Source organism: Meles meles, chromosome 5 (assembly GCF_922984935.1).
Source record: "Meles meles chromosome 5, mMelMel3.1 paternal haplotype, whole genome shotgun sequence".
In the NCBI taxonomy this organism is placed as follows: domain Eukaryota; kingdom Metazoa; phylum Chordata; class Mammalia; order Carnivora; family Mustelidae; genus Meles; species Meles meles.
The window spans coordinates 67755703-67772924 of NC_060070.1; the positions used below are offsets into that span (position 1 = coordinate 67755703).

Sequence of the window (17222 nt, forward strand, 5' to 3'; positions counted from 1 at the left end):
CAGTGAGACCCTACAGCATGGTGACTAAATGTGAAGGCAAAGGAGAAATCTGGGTTTCTGACTGAACTATCTCAGTGTGTAAGAGTATGAGAAACACTGCAGTTTGAGACTCTCAAATTTGGCAAGGTCTGTGCAGCAACCTGTTGCAGACATCTTGCCAGCTTCTAAGGAATTCAGGAGATATTTGCTGAGAACTCAGACTGGCTAGGTAGTCTAATTATGTTTCAGAAAAAATCGTGTTTATAAAATGTGCTGAAAAGTGGCGATTTCCGAATCATCTTGAAGAAAACTTGAGATCTGGTTTCATGGTATTGATTTGGAAGCCGTTAGCCTAAACACACTGGTTAAATGCATGGGAACAGAAGAATATAATGAATGGAAAGGACAGGGGGCAGAAGGTATTAGGGATGCCAGTTTTGTTTTTTTTTTAAAGATTTTTATCTGTTTGTTTGACAGAGAGACAGAGATCACAAGTAGGCAGAGAGGCAGGTAGAGAGAGGAAGCAGGCTCTCCGCTGAGCAGAGAGCGCCATGCAGGGCTCAATCCCAGGACCCTGAGATCATGACCTAAGCTGAAGGCAGAGGCCCAACCCACTAAGCCACCCAGGTGCCCCGTGATGCCAGGTTTTTTAAAGAGTGAACTGAGAGGAGGGAGCACCAGAAGGACATTGCCGGGACCTCTGGTCCCAGCCTCCAGCAGTCTTCGCTCTTCCATTCTCCAGTCTTTAATTCACCTGTTCCCTGGGGTGCCTTCGGCTCAAGTCATGAACCCAGGGTCCTGGGATTGAGCCCCACATCGGGTTGCCCGCTTGGCAGGAAGCCTGCTTTTCCCTCTCCCACTCCCCCTGCTTATGTTCCCTCTTGCTGCATCTCTGTCTGTCAAATAAACAAAAATCTTTTAACAACAACAAAAATGTACCTGTTCCCTGCCTACCAGAGAGCAGATACCTTGCTAAAATAGAGATCAAGTCATGTGACTTACTAGCTCAGAAATCTTAGTTGGCTCTACATTTGTCTATAAAGTCCAAATCTCATAAATGTTTATCTAGATCCCACACCTTGAAGATTGAATTGAATTCTGACCTACTTTTCTTCATCTTCTAAACCTCCTGACTAGGCTGCCCAGCACACATTCCTCAAACCTCTTCTCACCCTGTTTTCTTGAACTTTATAGTTTTGTGTGCTTCTCCAGTTATCAGAATTTCAGTTCATCCCTTTAAGATCTCTCTAAATGCTTCCTCTGCTATGAATCCTTCTCAAAAACCTCAAGTTACAATTCAAGGCTACTGTTTATTTCCACACATTTTCTTTTTACCTTTATCGTAACGTTTATCCCCTTCTGCCTTGCTGGTTGTAGCCACAGCTTTTGCCATTAGATTGTAAACTCTTTACTCTTAAAGCCTGCTCAGCTTCGTACTCCCAGCACATATTAACACAATGTCTCCCTTACAGAGTGCGGTTTCATAAATATCTGTTCTTGTTTTTTTAATTGGCATAGTTAATACCAAAAACTACAACTCAGGGGGCGCCTGGGTGGCTCAGTGGGTTAAGCCTCTGCCTTTGGCTTGGGTCATGATCCCAGGATCCTGGGATCGAGCCCCACATGGGGCTCTCTGCTCAGCGGGAAGCCTGCTTCCCCCTCTCTCTCTGCCTGCCTCTCTGACTACTTGTGATCTCTCTCTCTCTCTGTCAAAAAAAGAAAAAAAAAATCCCAAAACTACAAGTCATGAACCAAGATGAAGACCTTTGCTTTTGTTTTAATATACTTCTAGAAGCTGCATTTTCATGCAGGGGACTATTTTGTCTTTAAGGGAAAGCATTATAATTCATCATATAAAATTCACATAATCATTAATAAATTCTAAAATCAAAGAATCAACAACAAACTTATATAAATATATAAAATTGTAAAATCGTGTTCCTGGAAACAGAATTTTAGCAACAAAGGAAATCTGGAAGAGCTGGTCTAATTCAGTGGTCTATAAACTCTCTTCCATAGACCCCTACTCTTTAGGGCTCTGGGGAGTAGGGCTGGCCACCAAACCTAGCTTCACCTAGAGTAATTCTCTGCTTAGGGGTTTTGATATGAGCCTTTCAAGCAAAACAGTTCTGAAAAATAGTTTTGCTGTTAAATCAGTTTGGAAAAACAGAATTGTAGCCTTCCACTACTTCTGTAAGCTTGGTGACTCTGGGCCTCCATTTCCTCATCTGTAAAATACAAGAATGGTGCTATGGTCGTTCATGATTTTATGCTGAGCCCCATCTGTTCATTTTCAAGTGAAAAACAGATCCCCAAAGAAGTTAAGTGGCTTGTACTTAGGCCACAGAGAAAGTTAAGGACAGACCAAGACTGGAACTTAGCCACCAGCTCTGACGGTGGTGGTTTTCCTCTCTTTCTCTCTTTTAAAAATTCCCGAAAAGTGGGTATAAGTAAATTATAGATACTAATAATATGGGCAAGGTAGAAGATATCAGAAGGTATTATAAAAAGCATGTATATGTAGAGCTATACTATATCATAAATTTGCCTTATTTAAAGCTCACTGGTATGCTAGCTACAACAGACATTGAATATTTACCTAATTTTACATTCATTCCTCAAGTTTACAGAAGTATATGGGTGAGTTGTCTGCATGGTCCATTTCTCTTTTACAAAGCTATTTATGAGTTGTTTTCTTCTTGGTGAATCTCCATGTGCTCAGTGGAGGCACTTAAAATCACGCCATTAATCATTCCTCTCGTGTTTTAAGTCTCACTGCATCTAAGTTTAAAAGCATCACCGAGAAGCTGTGAGGGTTTGGGAAACAGGCGCCTCCGGATTCTGGTCCTTTCATTCATCTCCTGGCTTTGCTCATCTTCCTCTCTTCATCCCCTCCTCTTCAAATCAAGGGTTTCCAAGAAGAGAAAACGAAGTCACAAAACAACTATGAGAGGTGTACATGGACAGGAGGGAAAGAAGGGCGTCATGCTCCTAGACCATACTGATGGTGGGGGATGGTGCTTATGGGATGATTGTATTAGAGCCTTGGGGGCTTTTTTGTTAAAAGAAAAAGTGAAACAAAACAGCTCACAGAGACACCTCCTTCTTCCCCCTTCGTCTGCCTCCATGAGTAACTACCCGTATGGGGTGCTGCTGCTGAGACCAAGGAATGAGCGAGTAAAGGTGCTTAGAAGTGGAAAATTGGTCCAAATTAATTAAGTGTCCTTTAACAAATAAGTGTTAAAACTTTGTAATGTGGCTACCCTAGTAATTTGGGATTCATAGGATTTGAACACAAGTTAAGCCACCTTTGCATCATGAAAAAGGACTTGAATGTGCCAATTACTGTAACACAGTAATACAGTAGGAAAGGTGGCAGGGACACTGTTAAACCCACTAAGACAAACTTTCTGAGGGCATGACAACATCCATTTCACATGAACAGACTATTAAAGGCAGGTTTGGTAAGACCTACACATGGCAGTATGTTGTTACTCATTTGTCAAGCTCATGAATGATTAGAAGTAACATTGGCTTAATAGTGATGTATAATTGTCTGACTTCTCTTCCCTCAACCTCTGGAGTAGGTTCAGATTCTGATTAGAGCTGCTTTGTTGAGGGTTTTTTGTTTTTTGTTTTTTTTAATTCAGAGTTTTACAGTTTCACACATTATACATATGTTTATGGTAAGACATTGGTCTTGCTGTGGGCAAAGAGATAAAAGTAACACTTAGGCCATGTAAAAAATAAAATTAATTCAATTGCTATGTCTGGAATTTATTTCTTAAGTCTAGGAGAAAACTAAAGAAATTCGGTTATAAACGATGCTCTCTGAGTGTAGATTTTGATGGTTTTTCTTTGCATCATGTTCTGTTGGGTTGAGAACAGGTAGACTGTTCTGCAACCAGAATTAGTCCTTGAATTTGAGTTTTTCATGTGTTTGTACTTGTTTTCCCAAATACATTGAACTGAGTCAGATCATCTTCACCGGTAGAGAAAAATCAAGATGTTATGGTTCTTTTGTTGTTTTGTGAAACTGGGTCACTTGCTACAACATCCACCTTTCACCACCAAGTCTTCTTGTTCTTTTATTCTTGTTTTTATGATATGCATGATTTAAAGCTGTACAGAGAGCAATAATATGACATAATTATGATCTAGAAAGCAATATCTTTTTGAAATATTTATGGTAAGTAATACTTGTTTCAAGATATTCAGTGCCAAATCTTGCAGAAATCTGTGGAAGAGGAAATCCACAAAGTGAAACAAGCTACAGGAAGGATAAGAATGGGAAAGTAGTAGTTACTCAAGCAACTTAAGCCTGAAAGAAAAGGTTGTACTCCTTTTCTTTCATTTCATTTTGTTATTTTGAGTTTTTTTTAATTTAAATTTATTTTAAATAATTAAGTAGATATGACATATTTGTATCTAATTATATATTATTTGTATATAACTGAAAACTTTAATGTACGAACAATGTATATTTTCTATGTGAATTTTAAATGAATTCCTTTCCATGACATGTAATTATCTCTAAAAAAAAATTTTGTAGTTAATTTTATAGCACCATTGGGTTGATTTATAAAAGACTATCTTGTGATTATCAAACACCATTCTCCCACAGTATACTTTCATCTGGAGTTAACGCTCGAATTCCAGAGGAACAAGACACTCAGTATAATCTGGCACCCTTGGAAATGATTAATAATTTGTTTTCCTCAGGAAGGTGCCATTAACAAAATATGTACTGAACAGATTTTGTAGAAGACCAAGTTTTCAGACCCAAATTTCTACATTTGGCTCCATGATTATCATCACTATGAAAATATTAAGTGTACCGAAACAATGAGAAAAGAAATCTGCAATGTCGAAAGATAAATTTAGAATTTAAGCAATCTCCACATAGTATTTCTCGATTAATTTAGACTGACTCACACCTGACTTACTTGCCACATACCCGAAAACTGACTTTAGGTAGAGTGTTCCGATGATCTGGAGAACCAGTTCCTTGGTTTTCCATTGGAGTGAATATACAATGCTGATAGACATTCATGTTCAGAACACGCATGTGCTCTCATTCAGAAAGTTGTAACAATTGCCTGTGCAGTCTTCTCTGAATCTTTCCTCACCCATTGTTGTTCTTCCTTCACAGCGGCCAGTCAAGGACAAGTCCCAGGATTTCCGACTGGGCTCAGAGTCCATGACACAGTAAGCAGCTTTTCCTCCTAAATAATTTGCAGTGATAAATAGTTATTTTTGTTGTGTTTTTTTTTTTTAAGGGAAATTTCTCTTATTTCTCTTTTTACAGCATTACATCAAAAGTTAAATTTCAGATCATTGATTTTTGAAAGAGTTAAGCTAGCTGAAAGAGAATATTTTAATGGTTGGACTTTGAGGATGTATATATAACTAAGTTACAAAAAATAATATTAAATAAAATTAAAATATCACACTAAATTTTGTTTCTGTGGACCTACTTTGTCTTTTATTTTTCAGTAACATTTTATTTTATTTATTTATTTTAAAGATTTTATTTATTTATTTGACAGAGATCACAAGTAGGCAGAGAGGCAGGCAGAGAGAGGAAGGGAAGCAGGCTCCCTGCTCAGCAGAGAGCCCAATGCAAGGCTCGATCCCAGAACCCTGGGATCATGACCTGAGCTGAAGGCAGAGGCTTAACCCACTGAGCCACCCAGGCACTCCAACATTTTAGTTTTTTGACAGATTTTATTTCTTCATTTTAGAGAGAAATAAAGTGTGTGCACACATGTGAGTAGAGGGAAGGGCAAAAGGGAGAGGGAGAGAATACCAAGCAAACTCTGAGTGCAGAGCCTGATGGGGCTCGAACCCGTGACCCTGAGCTGACACCATGACCTGAGCCAAAATCAAGAGTCAGTTGCTCAATCAACTGAACCACCCAAGCACCCCTGTTTGAGAAACATTTTTTTTCCTTTTAAAGATTTTATTTATTTATTTGACAAAGAGAGAGAGATCACAGGTAGGCAGAGAGGCAGGCAGAAAGAGAGGGAGAAGCAGGCTCCCTGCTGAGCAGAAAGCCCAATACAGGGCTTGATCCCAGGACCTTGAGATCATGACCTGAGCTGAAGGCAGAGGCTTAAACCACTGAGCCACCAGGTGCCCCTTGAGTTACATTTTTAAATGACATTAACTGAAAACAAGTAGATGGTGTGGTTAAAAAATACATATATAAAATACCTATTTTGAGGTATTAAAGAAAAAAAGCTAATACCCAGAACATTATCATTGTGTATTTTCTACAAAGAGTAATATATTAAACAATTTGCTTTGAGGTATTTATTTGAAAGATCACTAGGAAGTTTTTGTATTTTTTTTAAAGATTTTATTTATTTATTTGACAGAGAGAGAGGAAGTTTTTGTATTTTTATTTGCTAGTTGCTGTGTTACTTAATAAATAGAAAATCCCTTTTACTTCAAAAAAATTACATCAAAGACCTTCCCAGAATATTTCTCATTTATTTTAATCACTGCAGATCATTTTGTACCTAACTTTCAGCCCAAACTTCATATTCACACATCACTAGCAAACTATCACAGGAGTTTAACAGCCTCGAACAATCTCGATACCTGTCGTGTCCTCCCATTCAACCACCGCTATCCCCTCATATGCGTGAGAGTATGGGCTTACTCACACATGCACCCGGATGATCCCTGCCAAATTTCCTTCAGATAGGTATTTGTTCAAGTTAACCCTACTATCCGCTTTGACCTTTGTTTTTGTTTTTTAAGATTTTATTTATTTGTTCGACAGAGAGAGGGAACACAAGCAAGGGGGAATGGGAGAGGGAGAAGCAGGCTTCCCGCTGAGCAGGGAGCCCAGTGCGGCTCGATCCCAGCACTCTGGGATCATGACCCTCGCCGAAGGCAGAGGCTTTAACCCACTGAGCCACCCAGGCACCCCCGCTTTGACCTTTTGAAGAATAATATGTCTCTCTCAGTTCAAAAATTCTGAGGTAGGTGACAGTCTAATTTACCAGAATTATCAAATAAACTTGTGCGTTATCTTACAAAATGATGTTCCATTCTACAGATGAAAGACAAGCATGGTTTTCAAGTGGTGTTTTAAAGAGTCACAGAATCATGACCTAGAAGATTCTTTAGAAAGTCTCTGTTTTCTCGTCAAGAAAACTAGGGGAAGGCCTCGAGTAAATATCACAGGGAGCGTCTGTGTCAGCACGCAGACCAACACAGAAGAGTCCCAGACTATTGCAGTGTCTATCTGTTTGTTTTTTTAAATCATATTTAGTGTTGTCAAGCTTCTTGGTAAAATACCATTTTGTTGGAAGCTTAAAAATCTTTCTGAGAGAGAAAATCTATTGATGATGCTCTATCTATAGCCCTGTATGACTTCAGAGCTCAGTCACTCACGTTAATCACATTTGATTCCCACCATTTCGCTGCAGACCGGTATCCTGACCCCTGTCTTACATATGGAGAAACAAGATCTTTAAGGTTGGGGCGTGTTTCACGTCACTGTGGGTACTAAGTGGCAGACCCAGTTCCAGAACACAGGTCCTCTGTTTCCTAATCTCCTTTTCTCTCCAGGCTTTCCTGTTGCCGGTCATAGGATGCAAACACACACCCCGGGTCTTTCCAGTTTTCTTTCTTGTTACCTCTGCCAGGAAAGTTTTCAGTTCCATTCTCTAAAAAAGTGAAATTTTATATAGTAGTTGATAATACAGTCAAACTCCCCTAAGGAGTTTATACTTAATGACAGATTATATATATAAAAAGTACCCTGGAACAATGAGGACACAATGTTTAAGTGACCAAAAAATAACCACATTTAATTATGTGAAACAGTGTTCTTGATGTTTTTGAGCCTGTTTTATACAAACTTTTAGAACCTTTACCTCAAATGCAAATGAGAGACTATAGTCACTCTGACTGCACTGGATACCTATTTTCAAGTGATAACAGAGATCCAACCACCACGTTCTCCTGATTAAAGTTTTTTTAAAGAAAACAAAAACGAAAACCAAACAAACAAAAAAAAACGGGGCGCCTGGGTGGCTCAGTGGTCAAGCATCTGCCTTTGGCTCAGGTCATGATCCCAGGGTCCCAGGGTCCCAGGATCGAGCCCCAAATCAGGTTCCCTGCTTGGCGGGAAGCCTGCTTCTTCCTCTCCCATTCCCCCTGCTTGTGTTCGTCTCTCACTTTTTCTCTCTTTCTTTCTCTGTCAAATTAATAAAAAAATAAAATCTTAAAAAAAAAAAAAAAAAAACACCCTCACAAAACATCCCAGCTCCAAAGGGTACAAAGGTAGCTTGACTTTTCCTTTTGAGCGTAGAACACTAACCAGGCTGCTGAAAATAAATTTTCATGAGAAGTTCAGATATGTCTAAGTGCTCAAGTTCATCTGCAATCTTCGGGCTTTCCCTATACGAGTAATTTCTTGGAAGTAAAGATGAATTAAGATACATTTCTCATGACCTGTAAACTGTAGGCGAGTTGAATGTGAAAATATTATATGTGCTGCCGAAGCGAGCACTGAATGTGAAAATATTATAGTCCAGTATGTACAAAGTCATTTCTTTATTTCTTTAATTTACCTTGGTGAGTCCGTTGTACCCAGGTAAATGGAGAGAAGCTAATTTTCTGTTCTTTGCAGTCTTGCCATTCAGTTTGCAACATCTACTTACTTAGTTGGTTGACCAGAATATATAAATAAGCCATGTAGGACTACCTCTTACCACTTCCACTTGAATTTCTTGTCTTGTTTATTCTTTCTTACTTTTTTTTAGAAATGTCAGTCACTTCTGTGCAAGTGATTTTTGCACATTTTAGTAAAGCTACACTTCTTTTTAAGACTATGAAGGAGAAACTCCAGTAGGTTAATTTAACAAAGGCATTTTCTTAAAAGTCTTACACTTTCACTGTTTGTACTTAATGCCCTTATGATGTTATTATCTGCTGCCTAAGTCAGAGTTTGTAATAAAATTTCTGCAAATATGTTACAGCCCTTAATAAGAAGTATTGGTATTCCTTAGTCATTAATCTGTTTTTAACTAGAATGTGTTTGGGATTTTTTTTTGTTTGTTTTGTTTGTTTGTTTTGTTAACACAGAATGTTCTGAACACCTGGGTTGCTCAGTGGGTTAAGCCTCTGCCTTCAGCTCAGGTCATGATGTCAGGGTCCTGGAATGGAGCCCTGCATTGGGCTTTCTGCTCAGCAGGGAGCCTGGTTCCCCCACCCCTAACCCCACCCCCGCCTGCCTCTCTGCCTACTTGTGATCTCTGTCTGTCACCTGAATGAATGAATAAATAAATAAATAAATAAATAAATAAATCTTTAAAGAAAAATAGAAAATAAACATAGAATGTTTTGTTTCATTAGCAACTTTGATCAGAGAAAAGTTCATTCAGAAGGTCACTCATATTAAAGTCCTTTATGAACACTCAAATGTGACCTGAATGAATGAATGAAATCTTTTTTTTTTTTTTTTTTTTTTTTCAGTTTTCAAAGTATAAGTCCTACACATGTTTGGCTCATTTATTCCTGAGTATTTCATAGATAAATTATATTATTTCCCAGTTTCAGTTTGTAATTGTTTGTTGTTCATTTATGGAAATACTGATTGTTGCTTGTTAAACTTGTACTATGCCATCTTACTAAAATGTCTTTTTAGTTTTAGTAGCTTTTCAGTATATTTTACTAGATTCTCTACATAGACATCCAAGCAAATAAAAACCATTTTAATTTCTTTCTAAATTAGATGCCTTTTATTTTTATTTTTATTCTTATATTTTTGCCTTATTGCATAGGATAAATCTCCAGTACAGTGTTACAATGTCAAATAGAAATGATGAGAGTACATAGTGTTATCTTCTTCATGACCCCATAGATAATGAGTAGGAAAGCATTTAGTCTTTAACCATTAAGTATGATATTATCATAGGTTTTTTAATAAATGTACTTTATCAAGTAGTTTCCTTCATTTCCTGGTTTTCTGAGAGTTGGTATCAGGAATGGATGTTGGATTTTTGTCAAATGCCCTTTCTGTATCTATTAAAATAATCACATGATTTTTCTTTATTAGTTTATGCTAATACAGTAAATTACATAGATTTTCAATTGTTTAAAAAGATTTTATTTATTTATTTGACAGAGAGGCAGGTAGAGAGGGAGGGGGGAAGCAGGCTCCCTGCTGAGCAGAGAGCCCCATGAAGGGCTTGATCCCAGGACCCTCGGACCATGACCTGAGCTGAAGGCAGAGGCTTAACCCACTGAACTACCCAGGCGCCCTAGATTTTCAAATTTAAACTAATCTTTCATTCTTAGGATTAACCCTGTTTAGTCGTGGTATGTTGCCATTTTTATAGATTGGTGAACTTGATTTTCTAAAATCTAATTTAGAACTTTTGCATTTTGTTCATGAGAAATACGGGTCTATAGTTTTCTTGTAATATCTTAGTCTGGTTTGTTATCAGGGGAGGTCAGCTTCATGGACAGAATTAGAAGAATTTCCACCTCTTCCGTTTTCTGGAAGAGTCTGTGTAGATTTGGGTTGTTTTTTTTTTTATAATTTTTATTTCTTCATTAATACCCCCTATTTGATGACATGATTTCCTTTAGTTTTTTTAACGTATTTACAATGGTGGATTTCAAGTCTTTGTCTAGGAAGTCCAGTGTGTAGACTTCCTAAGGGACAGTTCCTGTTGATTGCTTTTTTACCCTTTGTATGGGCCATACTTGTTTTTTTGTATGTCTTATAATATTTTGTTGAAAACTGAATATTTTAAGTGCTATAATATGACAACTCTGGAAATTAGATCCTTCCCTTCCCAGGGGTTTGTTGTTGCTACTTATTATAGTTGTTCTTTGTTTGTTAAATAGCTTCTCTGAATAACTTCCATAATGCTATAATGTTTTTGCCACTGAAGTTTCTGCTTGGTCAGATTAGTGATTAGCTAATTGAACAAAGATTTCCTTATTGCATGGAGCACTGGGTGTGGTGCATAAACAATGAGTGCTGGAACACTGAAAAGAAATAAAATAAAATAAAATAAAAAACTGGAAACATTAAGTCTTAAAATCTTGCTAAGGGATTCTCTTGGGGTATTGTGCACCCCTTCAATATTTAGCCAAGCCATTAGCAACTCTGTCTTGGATTTTACCTCTGGTTAGCACAGAGCGTTAAGATCAGCCAGAAGTGAAGGCGTAAGGCCTTTTTAGGCCTCTGCTGTGCATGCACACAACCCTACACATGTGAGACATTCTAGACCCTCAGAACTATGTCCAAGCTTGTTAAGACCCCTGTGGACATCTTACTTCCCCACCTTCTCCTTTTCAACTTTTCAGGTAGTCTGTTGTTTGGCTACTGTTAATCCGTCACTCAAGCAGCCACAAAGTTAACTGTAACTGTTTTCAACAAGTGCCTCCCAGGGAAAAGGCAAGCTCTGAGATAGGTCAAATACAGATAGCCTTACAAGTGGTATCTTCCAAAGAAGTACCAGACAGATCAAGTAATGAGCGTTCTTTGGAAATGAGGCTTTGAAAGAGCTCCATCATTCTTCTATGCCTGCTGTAGGCTTTCACCATGAACACAGGCTCTTCTTTTTTAAGGTCTTCACTGAGCCAACAGTGAGGGATGAGACTGGGTCAAATTGAAATGCCACAAACCTCCAAGATCTTACCAAGATTCAACCATTTTTATTGAATAAACATGCCCCAGTTGCCACCAGCTTTTGGCTAATCTCCAGAATTCTGAAAAAGTTGATTCTAACCATTTTTGCCAGCTTTCTTCTACCTTATTTGGAGAAGAGAACATTCAGAAGTCAGCTCCACCACTTTCACGGACATCATTTTGTTTCTTCTTCAAATATTGGATTCACTCACCAGTAAAGCCGTCTGGTTCTGGAATTTTCTCTTTTGGAAGATTTTTAACTACAAATTCAATTTATGTAATAGAAGTAGAGCTATTAAGGTTATCTAGTTTTTCTTGTATAGACTTTGATAGTTTGTTTCTTTCAAGGAATCTGTCCATTTCAGGGGTGCCTGGGTGGCTCAGTGGGTTAAAGCCTCTGCCTTCCGCTCAGGTCATGATCCCGGGGTCTTGGGACTGAGCCCTCGTCAGGCTCTCTGCTCAGTGGGGGGTCTACTTCCTCCTCTCTGCCTGCCCCTCTGCCTACTTGTGATCTCTGTCTGTCAAATAAATAAATAAAATCTTAAAAAAAAAAAAAAGAAAGGAATTTGTCCATTTCACTCAAGTGGTTGAATTGATTGACATAGTTGTTCATAATATTACCTCATTATCTTTTCAGTATTGAAAGAATCTGTAGTAGTGTTGCATCTCTCTAATCCCTGCTGTTGATAATTTCTTTCTTTTTTTCTCAATCAGCCTAGCAGTTTATCAATTTTATTGATCTTTTCAAATAATTGGCTTTTTGTTTCACTAATTTATATTTATTATTTATTTTCTATTTCATTGATTTCCACCCTGGTTTTTATTTCTGCTTACTTTGGATTTAATTTGTCCTTTTTCTAGATTTTTAAAGGGGAAACTGTGGTCATTGATTTAACACCTTTCTTCTCTACTAATATAAACATGTGTGCCATAAACTTCCCACTAAGCACTGCTTGAATGGCATTCCACAGATTTTGATATGTTATGGTTTCATTTTTATTTCTTTCAAAACACTTTAATTTTCGCTCAGATTTCTTCTTTGACCTATGGGTTACTTAGAAGTGCATCATTTCATTTCCAGTGTTTAAGAAGTTTCCCAGAGATCTTTCTGTTACTGATTTCTGATTCCATTGTGGTCAGAGAACATACTGTCTGTGATCCAGATCTTTTTAAATTTATTGAGAATTGTTTTGTGATTCTTAATATGGTCTTCTCTACCTGAAGTATTCTTTTATAAATAAATTGGAACACACGGGCTAATCGTGTTGTTTATGTCTTTTGTTTCCTAACTGATTTTCTGTGTACTTTTCTGTTATTGAGAATAGGGTATTGAAGTCTTCAACTAATATTCTGGGCTTGTTTTTTTTCATTCTTATAGCTCTGTTAGTTTTTGTGTCATGTATTTTGAAGCTCTGTATTAGGTGTCCATGTATTCAGGATTGTTATGTACTCTTGAAGGATTGACACCCTTATTATTAAATGACTATTTCTGGTCATATTTTTTTGTTCTAAAATCTCCTTCACTTAATATTAACAAAGTTTCTCCAGCTTTCTTTTAGTAGTGTTAGAATGGTGTATGTGTTTTCATACTCTAAAGATGCAAATCGATTGAGAATTGAAGCATGTTTCTTATAGGCAGCATACAACTGAGTCATGCTCATTTTATCCAAATGACCATTTCTGCCTTTAATTAGGGTAATTAGGCAAACATTTATATGTAATATGATTATTAATATGGATGGATTTTGGTCTATTGTACTACTTTTTTATTTTCCATTTGTCTTATCACTTCTTTTTTCATCTTTTTCTGCCTTATTCTAGATTGTTTTTTATTTTATCTTGCTTGCTAGCTTAATATCTATAATGCTGTGTTTCACTATTTTAGTGATTTTTCTTAGGGTTTATAATACAAATTTTATCACACAGTATATCTTCAGGAGCTTTAGGATGGTACACTTCCATATCTTCCCTCCTAAGCTTCGTGCTTCTATAGTCACACATTTATTTAAGTTATAAACCCCTCAATATGTTATTATTTTTGTTTAAACTGTCATCTTTTGAAGAGATGACATAAGAAAATCTTAATATTTGCCCATTTTGTTTCCATTTTCAGTATTTTGTAATTCCTTTGTGTAAATCCATATTTTCACCTACTATCATTTTCCTTATGCCTGGAGGACTCCCTTCAAAATTTATTGTAGTGTTGGCTAGCTAAAAATAAATGCCTTCACTTTTCACATGTCTAGAAAGAACTAGTTCATCTTTGTTTCTGAAAGCTTATTTTCATTTGGCATGAAATTCTGTGTTGAAAGGTTTGCACTTTTTTTCTGGTACTTTAAAAATGTTGCTCCACTGCCTTCTCACCTACAGTTTTTTCCAACAAGAAATAGACTATTATGCTTATCTTGTTTCTCTGTACATACAGCTTGTTTTCCGCCGCTTTGGCTCCTTTTAAGATTTTTGTCACTGGTTTTGCTCAATTTGGTCTTTATGTTTCTTGTGTTGGGGGTTGGTTGGATCTGTAGGTTTGTATATTCATCAAATTTGGAACATTTGGGCCTTGTTTCTTAAGTTTTGTTTTGTTTTGTTTTTTTCCTGCATTCATCCACTACTCTCCTCTTTAAGGATTCCAATTACACGTATACTAGGCCACTTAAAGGTGTCCCACAGCTCACTGATGCTTTATTTTTCTTAATTCTTTTTTTTTTCCTGTGCATTTCATCTTTCTATTGTTGGGGCTTCCATTTCATTTCTATTAATAGTTTCTACCGCTATGTCTTTGAATTATTTGATGTTTTCTCTGCAGTGTCTATTCTGCCTTTAATCCCTTCTAGTATATTTCTCACCTCAGGCATTTTAGTTTTCATCTCTAGAAATTCACTGCAGGTCCTCTATCCTCTAAATATCTTCCATGTGACTACTTAAACTTTTGAGCAGGTGGAATATAGCTATAATAACTGTTTTAATGTTTCTTCTAACACTGTTTTAATTATAATTCTAACATCTGTGTCAGTTCTTGGGTCAGTTTCAGTTTTTTTATCCTCATCATAGGTTGTATTTTTCTATCCCTCCCCCCCCCCCCCCCGGTAAATTGGATGCCATACATTGAAATATTTACCTTTTGGTAGATATTTCTGTATTTCTATAAATATCCTTAAGCTCTGTTATAAAATGTAGTTAAGCTACTTTGGAACAGTTTGATCCTTTCAGGTCTTGCTTTTAAGATTTGTTAGGTGGGACCAGAGCCATTAATTATTCCTCAGTACAGACACAAATCCCCCTCAGTACTCTATGCAGTGCCTTCTGAGTTGTGAGTTTTCCAGCCTGGCTGGTAGGCACAGGCACGGTTTGGGCCTTGGGAAGTTCCCTCATCATCCCTTCATTAGTACTTGCTAAATACTTGAAGGGAACCCTTTGCAGATTTCCCATTCTCTCACTGTGAAGCTTTCTCCTCCCTGGCACTTTGAACACTCACCACCTCCTCAGACCTTCAGTGTCAGGGAGTCCACCAGGACCCATGCAGGCTTCACCTCCCTGTGCTATGGCCTAGAAACTCTCAAGGTAGTAAGCTGGGTCACCATAGGGTTCATCTCATTTATTTTCCATCTCTTGGGTATCAGTGGCTTTTGTTGCCAGTGATTCATAGCCTTGAAAACTGTTGTTTCATATATATTATTCAGCATTTTGCTTTTAGTCTTGTTTTTTTGGTGGTGGTTTTAGGCAAGCAGTATAGTCCCTGTTACTGCATCTTGGCTGCAAGCAAAGGTCTAGATATATGTGTTTTCAAGGTAATTTTCTGTTAGATTGTATATAGATTATGCGAAAAGTTGGAGGGATCACACAGTTTGATTTTCCTACAGTTATCTATGAAAGCCAAAGATGTAAGATAGCATTTAAGTCTTAAAGACCATATTGAGACAGAATGAACAAAAAGGGAAGGACCTAGACTTCAGGACTTCAGGAGCTAAAGTGTGAAAGTGCCTGGGGTTCCCTGAGGCTAACAGGTACTCTGTGGCTAGAACAGAGGTCAAAAACTAGAGCCTGCACAGCAAGATGCAGTTCTAGTATCTTTGGTTGGGTCCAATGTGTATGTGTGCATGTGTGCATATGTGTATAATTTTCAGTTCCCCAAATACAAAAATATTTCACATAAATGCAGACTTTCTACTTCTCTTGAAAATAAGCAGGAGTTCTGGACCACAGGTCCACAGTCTTCCATGGTATCCCTGAGTTGGAGCTGAGGCAGTAGATTGCCTCCCCTGTGAGTCATCCACTCTCCAATTTGCCTGTTTATTGTGTTACCCCCAGTTTGCTTCTCTCGTTCACCAAAAATCTGGAGATACCCAGATTTTTACTTTAATATCCAAGGATAGGTTTCCTAGAGAGAGATTGCAAATTATCAGTGCTTATTTTTTTAAAGCTCAGATTTCCTTTCTCTCATTATTCTCTCCCTTTTGAAATATATACTTTATTTGTTCTTTCATATTTTAATTTCTGACCTTTTCCTTCTCAGCCATCTGATCTCATTTTACTTACCTTTATATCTCCACATCATCATCTCCAACTTCCATAGCAGCACCACCGACTGACTGGGTTGCTTAAGCAACAGAAATTTATTTTTTCAGTTCTGGAGGCTGGAAGCTCAAAATCAAGGTTCCAGCAGGGTTGATTTTTGGTGAAGCATCTCCTCCCAGCTTGTAGACTGCCACCTTCCACTGTGTCCTCACATGGCCTTTCCTCTGTGCATGTGTGGAGAGAAGGAGCTCCATGCTATCTCTGCCTCTTCTTATCAGGACTGCCAGTTCCATAGATTAGAGCCTCCCCTGTGTGGCCTCATTTAACTTTAAATAACCTCCTTGAAGGCCCTCTTTCCACTTTGGAGATTAGGGCTTCAGCCTGTGAATTTTGAGAGAACTCATTTTAGTTCATAGCAATCTGTATTCAATCCTACGTATTACTTGATTTTGAAATTCTTGCATCTGTGGCAAACTCTTCCACCATTCCCAGATATTCTAGAAAGGAGACACTGTCTTCCACTCTAAAGTTCCCTTTTTTGGGATCCCTGGGTGGCTCAAACTCTTCCACCATTCCCAGATATTCTAGAAAGGAGACACTGTCTTCCATTCTAAAGTTCCCTTTTTTGGGATCCCTGGGTGGCTCAGTGGGTTAGCATCTGCCTTCCTATCAGCTCATGGTCCCAGGGTCCTGAGACTAAGTCCTGCATTGCTCTCTTTGCTCAGCGGGAAGCCTGCTTCTCCCTCTCTCTGCTGCTCCTCCTGTTTGTGCACACACACTCTCTCTCTCAGACAAATAAATAAATATTTTTTTTAAAAGGAAGCATTTTTTAAAAATAATAATAATAAAAATTTCCCTTTTTCATTGCTTTTGTATTTTTTTGTTTTAACATTATTTACACTAGTATGCACTCATTCACAAAATATTTGTTTTACATTTTACTCCTACTGTTGGACTGTTTAAAAAGCTGCATTCCACATCCCACAGGTCCGAATATCACAGCTTTACAGTGTTTTGTTTTTGTTTTTGTTTTTGTTTTTTGAGTGTAGTTGCCAAGCAGTGT

At 37.7% G+C, this 17222-nt stretch overlaps 1 protein-coding gene across 7 annotated transcripts in view; it reads left to right on the top strand.

Moving 5' to 3' along the window:
- AHI1 (Abelson helper integration site 1) overlaps positions 1-17222 on the top strand; it is a 208754-nt gene that overhangs the window by 177533 nt on the left and 13999 nt on the right. For 6 of the 7 annotated variants that reach the window (XR_006818426.1, XM_046006414.1, XM_046006418.1 and 3 more), the window contains one exon: positions 5132-5187. Coding sequence is in view for 6 of the 7 variants with exons in the window: in XM_046006414.1 (XP_045862370.1) it covers positions 5132-5187 (56 nt within the window). In the remaining variant the exon portion in view is untranslated. Of the gene's footprint in view, positions 1-5131; positions 5188-5287; positions 5384-17222 lie in introns of those variants that run through there. The other variant, XM_046006419.1, reaches the window with a different exon arrangement.